Genomic DNA, 17,870 nt, shown 5'->3' on the forward strand with positions numbered 1-17,870 from the left:
GATCAATATGGAAAAATCAGAGATGTCAGAGGAAGTTCAGCCCATCTTATACCATTGTGCGTTGTTTTTAAAATACTGTTTCATAAAAAGATAGAAATCTGCTACGTTGTATATGCCGGAAATAAGGGGATTATTTGTAATACCAGTACGCTAATAGTAAAGAACCGATATATGCTGTACAAGGATTTCAATTTGGCATGAAACAATTTAAATTGTGAATTGACTAAAACAAGAAGCATCATATCCAAAGAAGAGAATGAACATCGCCTCTTATGCATGCAAAATATTACATGTCAACATGTCCAATCAATATGATAAGATTAAAAAAAATCATTGCAAGAAAATTAATACATCTATTTTCAGTATTCTAGCGCATACACTATTTATATAAAATCATCCAATTCTTAAAAACTCAATAATTGTAATTAATGTACTTCACAAATCCCTGTAGATCTGTACCAATTTATATCTATTCATTATTTAATTTTAACTGTTGGCCATACATATCCTACATTTGTTTGACCTTACTAAACCTCGAACATAATCCGATTTGCGGCTGTTAATATACCCTTTATACCAAAGTGCATTTTATTTATCAATTAATCGTTTTAAAATGTGATAGTAGAAGCATGGCTTTAGTTTAACAAAAATTAAACTCTTGATATGTAATTTCAATTTCAATTTAGACAATTTTAGACAATATATCATGAAGATATCTTCTCCGACTGCCCCCCGCCCCCTCATCTTTTTGAAAAACGATGCTACGTTTCTTCTTCCCCTCTTTCGTAAATCCGTATTACATTCCTCTACCACACTCCAATAACGCTGTACCACACTCCAATAACGCTGTACCACACTCCAATAACGCTGTACCACACTCCAATAACGCTGTACCACACTCCAATAACGCTGTACCACACTCCAATAACGCTGTACCACACTCCAATAACGCTGGCTCTTAATTTTGGCATCAAAACCATTAAGTAATATAAATGAACGATATCATCTGATTGTTAGCTAAACCGGAAGTAAGCAACAACAAAAAAATATATTCGCCAAATCATGCGTCTTAGGTAGATTCTAAAACACAAAATACGCACGGTACGGAAGAACTCGACAATCCCCTATAATATGTCATTATTAGACATTTACTATGCGGTTTACGTCTATATATTTATACATGCAATTTACATTTCACTTACACGTGTGTCCATGCTTATTCTTACAATCTGAGTGCTCTCTATCTACGTTGAGTTGTTGGTATAATGTTGCTGGCAAACTCGGCATCATGTACTGAAGTTACCATTACGGGACTTTCGAGATACGGATCCACTCGACTTTTATTGCACGTTGAACGTCATTTGTAGGACATGTCACTTCCGGATTACAATAACAACCAAGTAAAAAGCATATATATATATATACCTTTGGTTGCATGTTATAAACATTTTGTACAAGTTTCTTTGCAGAATGTATATATATATATATATATATATATATATATATATATATATTATGTATGTTTTAAAAAAATTTATATATTTAAAAACAGGTAAACAAGCATGGAATTCTTCAATTGCTATCAAATTCCTGCATTTAAATGCTATCTTTGAAAGAAAGGAATTACTACAACCATTTTATAGGAAAATGCATTTGATTACAATATGGGAGTTGGTGAGGGAAATATATCTAGGGAATATCTTGAGGATATCGGTAAAACCTCCCGCCTTGCATCCAATGATACGCGTCTAAATGTACCTTTTCCCCCTCCATCTAATTTACACCCAGGTACTAAGCACCAATAGTAACTCGGATCGTCATCGTGGGACTGCGCATAGCTCTTTACGGACCGTCTGCTAGCTAAACACAATTTGTATCGATGACAACTTTGCCCTAAAATTGGTTATTATCACGTGACCATGGTGTGTAAACGTCAAATATAATTGGTCGTTCCGGTACATCCCGAAAGTTGAGTAACGCGTTCCATCATCGTAGCGAAGGCGACGTCAACAATACCACTGACTACTAGAGGGCACCCCTCACCCCCTATATAAACATGGCATTGTTTAATCGTGTTGAGGTAGAAAAATAATAATAAAAGACAATACCAGTATTGTTGAATCAATGAAACATCCATCTTTTCCTTTCTCTTTGATAAATATAGTGAAATTGTTTATGTACATGTTATATGCTTATCAATAGAAATGTACACCATTGTTGCAGGGGTGGTGGTTTGTAAATGTATAAATAACCAACTCCTGGCTTAGGGTTCACAATGCAGTCATTTATTGTACGGTAAAACGAATAAGGATGATGACGATGATTACATAATGTTGATTACAAAAATAAATGGCCCTAAAAGACAAAATAGTAACAATGAATATCACAGCAATTTACAATCAATAGAGTACATTTCAACCTTAAGAGTTATCTCCCTTAATTCAAATATAGTAAAATATACTTTACTCAAATACTTACAGTTGCATTACAAATAATGTAACACTATGAAATTACATGTTTTAAATATAATAAAAGGTAATATCTTATAATTACCTATCTATGGGACAAGGCCCAATGCATGCAAACATCAAAATGCTGCCTGGATGCTTCTAATCTATTTATAACAAATATATCATTACAGTACTATATACACTATAATAACTATAGATATAATATAAGCATATACTGAGAGGAAATAACTTTAAATTGATATTTACTGTTCTTCATAATATTTAAACTTTCACTCTTCTCTCAAACAGTGATATTAGTTATATATACATATTATGAAGATAAATGTTAATAAAATTAGTACTTACTGTCAGGTCTGGATTTGAAGGTCTAATAATGTCTTTGTCAAAACCAAAATGCCAAATCAGCAAAAAGATACAAAAACTGCTTAAAACCAAGCCACGACCAACCTGACCAAAAACTCTCTAGATTCTAAATGAATAAAACTCAGTTCTATAGCCAATGAAATAGCAAGACCTGTGAACCTTTTCACTCACCTATTACACTAAGTAGATAAAGGGGTGGATCTGGGAATTTGACTTAAATCATAAAATGCGCTTTTAATTCATATGCACTATTCATGTTTATTAAAATACGGTATCATATAATATATACAAGTTAAAACACACTGCTACATTTTGAATATGAAGAGTATATATGTTTCGAAAAAGAAATCGATTGGTTAAAATATTGCGCGATGACAATTATAATTTCGTCTATGTGCTGCACAGATTAATTATGTCAAGGTAAATTACACCGTATTCACTTAATTCACTTTCACCAAATCCCTCCAGGTGCGAGACATTAATAAGAGTATTATATGGACAATCCATACCAATAATGGCTGTGATAACGCATGTTCAAATGCAAAAATACCACAACATGCCTTTTTAATCTCAGGAATATTTTTTATGAAATTTCGTACAACTAACCACCATTTATCTACCAGTTGCGTCTGGTATCCTTCTTCGCGAATTTGCCAGGTTGTAAACCGCAGATTATGATTTCAATATACATTTGTATAAATAATGAATACGGTACTGAGTAGTAAGTACTGTAATAGCAGACATTCAAAAAGTTTTATGAAATAATGACTATTTCAGACGTGAAATTACAGGAAACTTTGTATATATTTATGCAGAATATTTTATATTGTACACAGTGAAATATTTGCGTCTGTTTTATTTTCGCCACTTTCGCCCTCGTTGTGAGTGGGTGAATTTAAAGATTGGGAGAAACCATTTACTCTCTAACCCCTATTTTACACAACTGTATCGGGGCGAATTCAAAACGGGTGAAACCATTTTCAATTGTAGGAGGGGGAAAGCACGGAGGGACATAACCCTGTATAGTGTATATATACAGTATGACCCTGTCCGTCTTCCTTAGTGTACATTCCATTAAGATATTGTACATTTGTCAATTTCCCTAACTTATCACTGTATTACATATCATGTTACATCTGTACCTCTGACGTATCTGACTATATCAATAAACTGTTAGATTGTACTCTACATACCATTGTTAGTAAACTGAAGAAGAAAAGCCATTTGGCATAGGACGTGTCTTAAATGATATGGTGCTGTTAGATAAGGAAAAAATTAATTACAGCAGAAATACTTCACAATAGTTTGTAAACACGAAGTATACGACAGCTAGTTCTCTGTAACACTCTCGGGGTAAAGGTGTTGTAAGTTTATGCCTAGCAGGTACTGCATTCAAGCAATTATTATGGAAGATTTGAAGACAAGGTATCGTTTATTTCTATAAGATTGAGAGAGAGCCCAAGAATCAGTAAACAAACTGATGTAGGTTAATGTCGTCATGTCACACCGTAATTATCTTGTTAACCATCGATTGATGAAACAAAAAGGGAAGCGCCAGAAAGAAATGATCAAGCACAAATCGATACCCATCCTCCCACAGGCTCAGGTCTTCAAAGCGGGTATCACAAAATGGGATGGGGGAAATAACGAAAGATAGAATGGTGAGTAGAAAAGACACTATGTAGGTTTTTGTTTATGTACACGATATAGAACGTTTCGCTGTCCTTGTCTTAATAACCTGCATATCTCGTTATAACATTTCCTTCTAGTATATGAAGATGGTGTTCAAATTAAGGAGCCACTTTAAATGACTAGACAGATACTGGTAAATATAAGACCAGAATCAAACATTTCTACGTTTTCTCCCATATTTTCATGCACAAGTGTCTTTTCAAAAGTATGTTTACACACAAAGTGAATAACCATTGTTGTACTTTTTAATTTTACAATGCCATAGATAGTGATAAATATTCAGTGTTGGTATACATGATTTGGTGTACAATAGCCATAGATAGTGATAAATATTCAGTGTTGGTATACATGATTTGGTGCACAATAGTCATACAGTATACAGCTAATGGTTCCGAGGACAACAGCTGTTTTGTTTGACCCGAGAATGGATCTGTTTCCTTAAGCCATATCATATTTTGTTATATACTTTCATTTCTTAAAGTTATTTTTACTAGATGTGTGTTAGTATTGATTTGTACAGTAGTCAGTATATTGTGTGTTAGTGTACAGTATTGATTTGTACAGTAGTCAGTGTATTGTGTGTTAGTGTACAGTATTGATTTGTACAGTAGTCAGTATATTGTGTGTTAGTGTACAGTATTGATTTGTACAGTAGTCAGTGTATTGTGTGTTAGTGTACAGTATTGATTTGTATAGTAGTCAGTATATTGTGTGTTAGTGTATGTATTGTGTGTTAGTGTACAGTGGTCAGTATATTGTGTGTTAGTGTACAGTATTGATTTGTACAGTTATCAGTATATTGTGTGTTAGTGTACAGTATTGATTTGTACAGTAGTCAGTATATTGTGTGTTAGTGTACAATATTGATTTGTACAGTAGTCAGTATATTGTGTGTTAGTGTACAGTATTGATTTGTACAGTAGTCAGTATATTGTGTGTTAGTGTACAGTATTGATTTGTACAGTAGTCAGTATATTGTGTGTTAGTGTACAGTATTGATTTGTACAGTAGTCAGTATATTGTGTGTTAGTGTACAGTATTGATTTGTACAGTAGTCAGTGTATTGTGTGTTAGTGTACAGTATTGATTTGTACAGTAGTCAGTATATTGTGTGTTAGTGTACAGTATTGATTTGTACAGTAGTCAGTGTATTGTGTTAGTATTGATTTGTATAGTAGTCAGTATATTGTGTGTTAGTGTACAGTATTGATTTGTACAGTAGTCAGTATATTGTGTGTTAGTGTACAGTATTGGTTTGTACAGTAGTCAGTATATTGTGTGTTAGTATTGATTTGTACAGTAGTCAGTATATTGTGTGTTAGTATACAGTATTGATTTGTACAGTAGTCAGTATATTGTGTGTTAGTGTACAGTATTGATTTGTACAGTAGTCAGTATATTGTGTGTTAGTGTACAGTATTGATTTGTACAGTAGTCTATATATTGTGTGTTAGTGTACAGTATTGATTTGTACAGTAGTCAGTATATTGTGTGTTAGTATTGATTTGTACAGTACTCAGTATATTGTGTGTTAGTGTACAGTATTGATTTGTACAGTAGTCAGTATATTGTGTGTTAGTGTACAGTATTGATTTGTACAGTAGTCAGTATATTGTGTGTTAGTGTACAGTATTGATTTGTACAGTAGTCAGTATATTGTGTGTTAGTGTACAGTATTGATTTGTACAGTAGTCAGTGTATTGTGTGTTAGTGTACAGTATTGATTTGTACAGTAGTCAGTATATTGTGTGTTAGTGTACAGTATTGATTTGTACAGTAGTCAGTGTATTGTGTTAGTATTGATTTGTATAGTAGTCAGTATATTGTGTGTTAGTGTACAGTATTGATTTGTACAGTAGTCAGTATATTGTGTGTTAGTGTACAGTATTGGTTTGTACAGTAGTCAGTATATTGTGTGTTAGTATTGATTTGTACAGTAGTCAGTATATTGTGTGTTAGTCTACAGTATTGATTTGTACAGTAGTCAGTATATTGTGTGTTAGTGTACAGTATTGATTTGTACAGTAGTCAGTATATTGTGTGTTAGTGTACAGTATTGATTTGTACAGTAGTCTATATATTGTGTGTTAGTGTACAGTATTGATTTGTACAGTAGTCAGTATATTGTGTGTTAGTATTGATTTGTACAGTACTCAGTATATTGTGTGTTAGTGTACAGTATTGATTTGTACAGTAGTCAGTATATTGTGTGTTAGTGTACAGTATTGATTTGTACAGTACTCAGTATATCGTGTGTTAGTGTACAGTATTGATTTGTACAGTAGTCTATATATTGTGTGTTAGTGTACAGTATTGATTTGTACAGTAGTCAGTGTATTGTGTGTTAGTATTGATTTGTATAGTAGTCAGTATATTGTGTGTTAGTGTACAGTATTGGTTTGTACAGTATTCAGTATATTGTGTGTTAGTATTGATTTGTACAGTAGTCAGTGTATTGTGTGTTAGTGTACAGTATTGGTTTGTACAGTATTCAGTATATTGTGTGTTAGTGTACAGTATTGATTTGTACAGTAGTCAGTATATTGTGTGTTAGTGTACAGTATTGATTTGTACAGTAGTCAGTATATTGTGTGTTAGTGTACAGTATTGATTTGTACAGTAGTCAGTGTATTGTGTGTTAGTGTTGATTTGTACAGTAGTCTATATATTGTGTGTTAGTGTACAGTATTGATTTGTACAGTAGTCAGTATATTGTGTGTTAGTATTGATTTGTACAGTAGTCAGTATATTGTGTGTTAGTGTACAGTATTAATTTGTACAGTAGTCAGTGTATTCTGTGTTAGTGTACAGTATTGATTTGTATAGTAGTCAGTATATTGTGTGTTAGTGTATGTATTGTGTGTTAGTGTACAGTGGTCAGTATATTGTGTGTTAGTGTACAGTATTGATTTGTACAGTAGTCAGTATATTGTGTGTTAGTGTACAGTATTGATTTGTACAGTAGTCAGTGTATTGTGTGTTAGTGTACAATATTGATTTGTACAGTAGTCAGTATATTGTGTGTTAGTGTACAGTATTGATTTGTACAGTAGTCAGTATATTGTGTGTTAGTGTACAGTATTGATTTGTACAGTAGTCAGTATATTGTGTGTTAGTGTACAGTATTGATTTGTACAGTAGTCAGTATATTGTGTGTTAGTGTACAGTATTGATTTGTACAGTAGTCAGTGTATTGTGTGTTAGTGTACAGTATTGATTTGTACAGTAGTCAGTATATTGTGTGTTAGTGTTGATTTGTACAGTAGTCTATATATTGTGTGTTAGTGTACAGTATTGATTTGTACAGTAGTCAGTATATTGTGTGTTAGTATTGATTTGTACAGTAGTCAGTATATTGTGTGTTAGTGTACAGTATTGATTTGTACAGTAGTCAGTGTATTGTGTGTTAGTGTACAGTATTGATTTGTATAGTAGTCAGTATATTGTGTGTTAGTGTATGTATTGTGTGTTAGTGTACAGTGGTCAGTATATTGTGTGTTAGTGTACAGTATTGATTTGTACAGTAGTCAGTATATTGTATGTTAGTGTACAGTATTGATTTGTACAGTAGTCAGTATATTGTGTGTTAGTATTGATTTGTACAGTAGTCAGTATATTGTGTGTTAGTGTACAGTATTGATTTGTACAGTGGTCTGTATATTGTGTGTTAGTGTACAGTATTGATTTGTACAGTAGTCAGTATATTGTGTGTTAGTGTACAGTATTGATTTGTACAGTAGTCAGTATATTGTGTGTTAGTGTACAGTATTGATTTGTACAGTAGTCAGTATATTGTGTGTTAGTGTACAGTATTGATTTGTACAGTAGTCAGTAGTGATGGGACATCGGTTCACTTTCATAATCGATCATCGGTTGGAATCGATTGCTGCTTTCGATGCGATTTTCCGATTATAATCGGATGTTACATTTTTACTATATCAAGCATAATCTTCAATTATATATCAATTAGCTAATATCAATAACTCAATATGATGTTTTCTATGTTGTCTTGATGCTTTTGCACTTTCTATATAAGCACCTTAGCTTTGTGCTGGTTGGATATATAACTAGCTCATAATTATGATGGATGCCATTGGAAGGTGAGATTCATATCCATATTGAATCTTACACGGAGATCAAAGACGGAAATTTAACTATATATTATTCAAAATTAAAACATAAAAAAGTACTAGTGCAGATTTGTTTTTTATTCAATACAAAGCATTACATTTCTTAAACAAATAGTTAACAGCTCTTTCTAGGAGAGAAATAGCAAGGTAAACTAAACACCAGTATGATGTAAAACTCAGCATTTTAATCTAAATCTCTACTGTCTCTGGCTTAAGCATAATAGCATTCAATCTCTCACCAAAATTTACTCATGTTTTTGTTCAAGAAAATAAACAAATCTACATTATCTGCACTCAGCCTACTTCTCTTTTTTGACACCAACCCACCAGCAAGAGAAAGTACTCTCTCTAATGGCACACTACTAGCTTGAACACATAAAATCTTTTTTGCAAGAACTGCTATTCTGGGGAAAAGCATTTCATTTTTTTGCCACTACTCTAGAACTGTGAGCCCTTTGTCATCTTCTTTCAGTGCCATCCCCAGGTAACGTCTGGTCTCTTCAAAATACTAGAATATAGTAAAGTACGTTCAAGAAAATTCGGAATTTAATATCAAGTTGCATATGATGCGATCGTAAGAAATGATAGTTATGGCAGTTATAAATCAGCAACGTATATGATAGAAAAAATATTATACATTTGAAACAAGAATATCGTGCACATGATTCTGGTGTGTTGCACTAAAAAATGCGTGCCACATGTCAAAGTATGAAAAAATAAACTTACCAGTGTTGTGTATTCCTTGTAGCAAATACGGCACACGGCTTTATTTAGATTTAGATTTAGGTTCGTTTTACTTGGAGGTAAATTGATATCTACCTTCCGAAATACTTCCATACTTCTGACTTCTTTTTCACGCTCGGGTGATCATATATTCCATTGTTTGATGCCATTTTTTTTCCTGGCACAGGTAAAACAATAACGGAAACGGTCTAATTCCGGAATGCGCTCTATTAGATGTGTGGATCCGATGATCGATTATGAAAAGTAATAATCGATCATCGGAATCGGTAGCTTTTTTTCGTCGTTAATCGATGTTTTCTGATTATCAGTACAACACTAGTAGTCAGTGTATTGTGTGTTAGTGTACAGTATTGATTTGTACAGTAGTCAGTATATTGTGTGTTAGTGTACAGTATTGATTTGTACAGTAGTCAGTATATTGTGTGTTAGTGTACAGTATTGATTTGTACAGTAGTCTATATATTGTGTGTTAGTGTACAGTATTGATTTGTACAGTAGTCAGTGTATTGTGTTAGTATTGATTTGTACAGTAGTCTATATATTGTGTGTTAGTGTACAGTATTGATTTGTACAGTAGTCAGTATATTGTGTGTTAGTATTGATTTGTACAGTAGTCAGTATATTGTGTGTTAGTGTACAGTATTGATTTGTACAGTGGTCTGTATATTGTGTGTTAGTGTACAGTATTGATTTGTACAGTAGTCAGTATATTGTGTGTTAGTGTACAGTATTGATTTGTATAGTAGTCAGTGTATTGTGTGTTAGTGTACAGTATTGATTTGTACAGTAGTCAGTATATTGTGTGTTAGTGTACAGTATTGATTTGTACAGTAGTCAGTATATTGTGTGTTAGTGTACAGTATTTATTTGTACAGTAGTCTATATATTGTGTGTTAGTGTACAGTATTGATTTGTACAGTAGTCAGTGTATTGTGTGTTAGTATTGATTTGTACAGTACTCAGTATATTGTGTGTTAGTATTGATTTGTATAGTAGTCAGTATATTGTGTGTTAGTGTACAGTATTGATTTGTACAGTAGTCAGTATATTGTGTGTTAGTATACAGTATTGATTTGTACAGTAGTCAGTATATTGTGTGTTAGTGTACAGTATTGATTTGTACAGTAGTCAGTATATTGTGTGTTAGTGTACAGTATTGATTTGTACAGTAGTCAGTATATTGTGTGTTAGTGTACAGTATTGATTTGTACAGTAGTCAGTGTATTGTGTGTTAGTGTACAGTATTGATTTGTATAGTAGTCAGTATATTGTGTGTTAGTGTATGTATTGTGTGTTAGTGTACAGTGGTCAGTATATTGTGTGTTAGTGTACAGTATTGATTTGTACAGTAGTCAGTATGTTGTGTGTTAGTGTACAGTATTGATTTGTACAGTAGTCAGTGTATTGTGTGTTAGTGTACAGTATTGATTTGTACAGTAGTCAGTATATTGTGTGTTAGTGTATGTATTGATTTGTACAGTAGTCAGTGTATTGTGTGTTAGTGTACAGTATTGATTTGTACAGTAGTCAGTATATTGGGTGTTAGTGTACAGTATTGATTTGTACAGTAGTCAGTATATTGTGTGTTAGTATACAGTATTGATTTGTACAGTAGTCAGTATATTGTGTGTTAGTATACAGTATTGATTTGTAGAGTAGTCAGTGTATTGTGTGTTAGTGTACAGTATTGATTTGTACAGTAGTCAGTATATTGTGTGTTAGTGTATGTATTGATTTGTACAGTAGTCAGTGTATTGTGTGTTAGTGTACAGTATTGATTTGTACAGTAGTCAGTATATTGGGTGTTAGTGTACAGTATTGATTTGTACAGTAGGCAGTATATTGTGTGGTAGTGTACAGTATTGATTTGTATAGTAGTCAGTGTATTGTGTGTTAGTGTACAGTATTGATTTGTATAGTAGTCAGTATATTGTGTGTTAGTATTGATTTGTATAGTAGTCAGTATATTGTGTGTTAATGTACAGTATTGATTTGTACAGTAGTCAGTGTATTGTGTGTTAGTGTACAGTATTGATTTGTACAGTAGTCAGTATATTGTGTGTTAGTATACAGTATTAATTTGTATAGTACTCAGTGTATTGTGTGTTAGTATTGATTTGTATAGTAGTCAGTATATTGTGTGTTAATGTACAGTATTGATTTGTACAGTAGTCAGTGTATTGTGTGTTAGTATTGATTTGTACAGTGGTCAGTATATTGTGTGTTAATGTACAGTATTGATTTGTACAGTAGTCAGTATATTGTGTGTTAGTGTACAGTATTGATTTGTACAGTAGTCAGTATATTGTGTGTTAGTGTACAGTATTGATTTGTACAGTAGTCAGTATATTGTGTGTTAGTGTACAGTATTGATTTGTACAGTAGTCAGTATATTGTGTGTTAGTATTGATTTGTATAGTGGTCAGTATATTGTGTGTTAGTGTACAGTATTGATTTGTACAGTAGTCAGTGTATTGAGTGTTAGTATTGATTTGTATAGTAGTCTGTATATTGTGTGTTAGTGTACAGTATTGATTTGTACAGTAGTATACATAAAAACAAGAACTTTATTTCTATTCTCCTACGACCCAGAAATATACACTCGATGGTGTTCCTATATAGCTACGAAATAGGTCAATGTGACATCATGACATTTTCAGAAACGGACTGTTTGCTGACGTAAAAGGCGGGTGTACTACATGCATATCTATTTTGAAAAATAGTTCAACTACATGTATTTAGTTGGATATTTACTGATTATATTAAGTGTTCATAATACACAATCCAAGAAATTGTGTGTACAGCGACAGGTTTGTTTAGCTGTGTATCGATCTCGGAATGCATACGATTGATTTATACTGAATGGCAATTTTTCTTCAATCATTTTAAACTTTGTTTTACAACATATATTGATTAATTTTTATAATTATGAAATTGAATTATCAGTTTTTGACTTTATTGTTGTAATAGCAAAACACAAAAGTGCAAGGGAGATTTGTATTAATTTTCTCATAATCGGTCATTACGTATGATGGTATATGGCAGAATAATGACCTTTGCAATAACCGTGGTAGAATGTGTGTTAGACTCTGTTTTTCAAGCAAATTTATTTACAAATGGTGAACCAACAAATGACATGAAAGAAATTTTGAACATATACAAAATTTTGAAAAGGAAGAAATCAGGGGGAAAATATGAAAAAGTCCCGTTTCTGGTTCTCCTTTACGTTACTGAAATTGTTAATATTCAATCCCAATCCCCATTTAAAATCGTAAATATATAAAATCAAGGGTGTTTTTTTTTTTTACGAAGTATCAACGAATAGCTATATATTCACAATACATGTATTCGTATATTCATTTTGTATTAAAATCAGTGTTGGGGACATCTCTAGAAGCAGTGTCCATTAAATATCTCGCCGAATGTCACCTAGTTATAGAGAGTAATGCCACCGATTGTTGGGGAGATATGCGCGGACTGATGTCTAAAGATGACAAAATCTCACTCTTCTGGAAAGAGCATTTTAAAGAGTAACTTTTCGTATCTTCTTACATGAAAGACTTATCCACTTTGTATATGAAGTTTAAATCAAAATATCAATCAATGAAGTGTTCGATTGTTAAGGTATTGGATTTTGTTTTGATGTTCCTCAAATCTTTTTGTATTGTTGTAAAGATTTAATGTAAATGCTGTTAGCATGTTTTTATTCTATAAATATTTTAACATGAACTTGGTAGATTGATGAAAATAATTAATCAAACCAATACTTTAAGGTACTCATTTATCGCAGTTTTCTGGAGGACGAATAACTTTTTTATCAGTAGACATCTTTGTATCTTGGACTGCTTTACCACAGGCAACAGTTGTTGGGCAACTTTTGCAAGACAGATTTTACAAGATAACAGACATGCATCATTTTATATCACAGAAAAATAAAGAGTTTTATTGTTGAAGTAATAGATGGTGTCATCATTGAACCGAAGTGAAGTTTCAGTTGCATATAGAGAGCAGGTCTGCGCATGCGTCATGAGAACTGTGGTGTATCTCCTTTTTCATTTCTTCCAATTATTCTGGCCCACGTTTTTATGGTGTTGTTTAATTATCTGCACGTCACAAACGTACATCCAGCGATGCAAATGCTTGTCGATATCACCTGTACCGGATCTTAAGGTATTACATATTTAATTAAGAAAAACAATTCCAAAGTTCCCAAGAATTGGAACAAGTTTTCCAGATGCTTCTAGGGGAAAATAACGCTTGGTTTAAATATAAATAGACTGCAAACCAGATTTGTCTTTTAAAAGTAACCATATAGTTGACTGAAGTAAGAATGTAAATTGGTAGTGATTAATTTCTATTTTGATTTGAAGGTAAGTTCACGATTTTCTTCAATAAATATAGACACAAATCTCTGACATGCCATCAATTTGGAACGGGCTCTCGAGGAAGAATCAAATTTGAACAATCCCGCTTTTCCAGCTTAAAACTTCAGTTATCATTGATTGATTGATTCTATGTTGTTTAACGTACCTCTGGAGAATTTTCACTCGTATGGAGACGTCACCATTGCCAGTGAAGGACTGCAAAATTTACTTTGAGCAGGGAGGAATCTTTATCGTGCCACACCTCTGTGATACGGGGCCTCGGTTTTTGCGGTCTCACTCGAAGGACCTCTCCTCTCCCCTTATGACAAGCAAGGGGTACTGAGGACCTCTTCTAACCCGGATTCCCACGGGATTAGTCATCGTTGAAGATGTCTATAAGTTAGAGTGTTTCAGAGCGTGAAGAAGCTAAATTTACAGAAAACTTTTTTTCTGATAGAGAGATGCTAATAGCCATTTTTACGTGGTGCTTTTATTTTTCATTTTTATACGTGTACATGTAGTTTATTTTATGCACCAGTGCCTAACGTGCTGGTCAGGTTTAATTTCAAAGAAATATGATTTTAAAGTTGAGCATTGTATTTAACATTAATTTCACACACAAAATTATTCAAGAGCATTATAGAATTTGTAGGGTCTCATGTCGAACTATTGTGCATTGTACTATTATATACTCATCGTCACATAGTAATGGGGTGTCCTAACAAGTGTTCAAACAGGAAAGAAATTCTCAACATCTTCAAGACAAAATTTCATCCAATCACGATATATACAACTCTATCTTCAACTTGAAACGCGTTTTGGCTAGCAATAACATGAAACATAATTATAGCAAAATAAATAATTCAGTTGTAATTAATTCCCACATGTGCTAGTATGTACGTCTCTGACTGAGGCGAGATTCCTTTATTACAATAAAACACTATGGGTGGCTCTACTGGGGTGCAGACTTCGATGAGTTACGTCATAAAAAGAAGATTTATGATAACATCGTTACCGTCTGCTGACGTTTTTAATCATGTAGATTGCCGTTATTTTGACAGACAACGCCTGCCTTGATAGAGAATTGGGTGTCATTTGCAATGCAAGGAATTTTCTTAATTGTTATCGCCGAGTGAATTGATAATGATAACTATGCTCAAATGAAGTTAACATTTATTGATGGTTCTTTTAATTTCTGGCCCAAAGATAGCTTTCCATCTCAATTCTAAATTCGTAACACGGTGATCCTACATCTACCGGTCATGGGTAGACTTTGCTCGCAGATTCCTTTGTTTTTCTTTGGTTGAATCTACAGATCAGTCACATACATTATAGGAGAGCGTCGAACTCTCTGTCAAGGTGTAAGTTGTTTGTCAAGGTCAATGCAGTCCATTTAAGTCGAAGTTACAGGGATGTTTAACAAATGAAGCTTTTCGAAACAGTGTACTAGTTAGTATATACGCAAGCATATCAGTTATCACTTTTAGTAAATTAAAAATCATACAAAACATGACAGTAACCGTCAAAGAGATCGTTTTAAAAGGGAATGTAAAGATTTGTTAGTGCCATATCAGTGGTTAACACAGAATACATTACTATAAAAATAATACATATTTTGTAGGGTAACATGTGAAATTGTCACCCCGCGAAAAACCACTGTTGACTGAGGCTTATTGTTACCATACAAAACATTAATATATATATATATCCATTACCTAATCTACTACACAAATTGATATTGCACATTTTTTCTGTATTCTTACTTTAATCAGCAGAGAAAGGTACACAAAATGAGCAGGGGTGAAACAGTTCATCATGTGACATACTATTACCGGATCACGTGACGAACTGTTTCCCGGTCACGTGATGAACTGTTTCCCAGTCACGTGACGAACTGCTTCCTGGTCACATGAGAAAGTATTTCCCGACTAGCAGATTAGGTAATAAAACAATTATTTCATGCCTACTTGGGAAACAGTCAAAACTATTGCCCCTCGGTAGTGGCGAAGACCTACGGCCTCTGACAACAGTTTCCCGGTCTTCACCACTAGCTCGGGACAATAGTTTTGACTGTTTCCCGAGTAGGCATGAAATAATTGCATATGTTTTTGTTATACTGAATGTTTTAAGAATGCGCAAACATTCTGTGCAGTTAAAATTTTTTATACTGTTAACCGACGGCGTGTATTGTCAACTGTTGCTATGTACTGTTACCCAGAGGGCGTGTGGTTTATGCACGCAAGGGGGAGGGGGACGGTACTTTATAAACAAATGTTTCTAAACCAATCAAATTCGTCTAATTTACATGAAAGTATAACAAATGTACAGATCGCATCTATATAGCTGTATAATAGAAGTAAAGAATCCAATGAGCTGTATTGAGTTTTTAAAATAATGTTGTAGATATGATCAAGAATGCAGATACCCACGAATGGAGGTCAGCGCGAAATGCAGGACAAGGAAAAGAAAGTACAGGTACCAAAACGAAACCGAAAGATTCAGTACGGAGACCACATCCCAAGGTCTGAATATAATGAGGGTGTCCGAAGAAGTAACAACCGCTGCAACAACAGGTTATCAAAAGAGATGCAGTACTATGAGAAAGCACAGAAGGTCATTTTGAAAAATCTTGGTAAGGAGACGCAGCAGTTACACGCCCGAATGTCCTCGACTTTGGCCACTCCCCGACTGAACACACTGGAAGGAACTCCTAGTCTACGCATGACCAATCCATTTGCAGTTTACGGTTCTCCCGTGATTCCATTTTTGAAAATGGACCACCCAAAGCGCCAGCAACTTAAGCCTTTACATACACCAATGCACTCTAACAAATTCCCAGACCCTTTCTATACACCCCGCGGCTCCCTGGTGTCTTCCTCCTTAAAAATCACGTCACTGAACAATGATGACATTTCTGACAAACGAAGTAAAGATAGCTCTCAATCCCCGACCAGAAAATTCGAATTATCTAGTCCTATTAAAATGACAAGTCCCTATAAGATTTTGCTGTCAGATTCTCAATCAGAAAGCTTTGGGCGACTTATGTTTCGCAATGATACGGAAATGTCATTGAATGACTTCGGAAGTACATCACAGAAAGATGGACGACGTAGCATTGCAGAGGGTAAACGTGCTAACAGTCGACTGAATTCTGGACGAAGCAGTCACATCAGTTTTATAGATATCTTAAAAGAAGCCGAGGAGAGGAAAGCACGAGAAAAGGAAGCAATATCTGTTATAAAAGAGGATGACGCAAAACCTTTGTCTAGCTCCCAAATGCGCCCGAAGACCCCCGATCCCATGTCAAACTATGATGACCCAAAGTCAGACAGAAAGACTGAAGAAATCATTCCTAAATCTACTCATCTGAGTGCTACCCCAAAGGCAACTTTTGTTAACCTTCCTTCCTGACTGTTTCCCTGTACATTTAGAAATGAATTGTACTTCGCTGTTCAAATTCGAGTCGTATTTATAAGTGCGTAAGTTTTCTACATGCCTTACCTTGGTCCTGTGATGTATGATAAGAATTGTTATTACATATAAAACCTACTTAAACTTGCAATTTCATACTAGGTCAATCATGATTTCGACTTGTTAGTTTTGTTGTTCTGTATATGTAGGGGGTGTTGTTGGGTTTTTTAAATATTAATTTCGTTAAATAATTTCGTTGAAACTGACTTTTAAAAAAAAAAATATTCCGACATTTTCTGTCAGAATTATTCAGTATGTACATGTATGACAATATTTCATCACTCACTTTAAATCTACTACAGTGGGCCAAATTGGCGGCGTTCCGTTGTTAAAGTGTAAGTGTTGCAGTATCATATAAAGTAATAGAAATACAAAATACATGCAAATGCAAACGCATTAAAAAAGATAATTCCTAACTTCGAACTAAAACTTTTACTGCATAAGGTGTGTTTATTTACCTGTCAAACAGAACAGGCAAAATAAAACATTACACAATATTGGTATCAAATTCAATAAATTTTATTTCCCAAACCCTCGAATATCTCGAAGTTTTTCTTCAGTCCCAACAAGTTCGAGATATTGAAGTTTACCTGTATAATCATTATTATACTGCTTATTTCAAATACTGACAAGGA

The 17,870-nt window shown here is 33.8% G+C and overlaps 1 protein-coding gene across 1 annotated transcript; it reads left to right on the forward strand.

Annotated features, from left to right (window-relative positions):
• The first annotated feature begins 4,439 nt into the window (after nucleotides 1-4,439).
• LOC125646499 (uncharacterized) lies at nucleotides 4,440-17,180 on the forward strand. The gene is made up of 2 exons (XM_048872826.2): nucleotides 4,440-4,495; nucleotides 16,168-17,180. Exon 2 carries the CDS (start codon nucleotides 16,180-16,182, stop codon nucleotides 17,173-17,175), a length of 996 nt encoding a protein of 331 aa, XP_048728783.1. The 5' UTR covers nucleotides 4,440-4,495; nucleotides 16,168-16,179; the 3' UTR covers nucleotides 17,176-17,180.
• Nucleotides 17,181-17,870: the final 690 nt, after the last annotated feature.

This window comes from Ostrea edulis, chromosome 6 (genome assembly GCF_947568905.1).
Source record: "Ostrea edulis chromosome 6, xbOstEdul1.1, whole genome shotgun sequence".
NCBI lineage: Eukaryota > Metazoa > Mollusca > Bivalvia > Ostreida > Ostreidae > Ostrea > Ostrea edulis.

Excerpts from the sequence above, each read along its gene's own strand:
- LOC125646499 (XM_048872826.2), top strand. The coding sequence starts at position 16,180 with ATGCAGATACCCACGAATGGAGGTCAGCGCGAAATGCAGGACAAGGAA.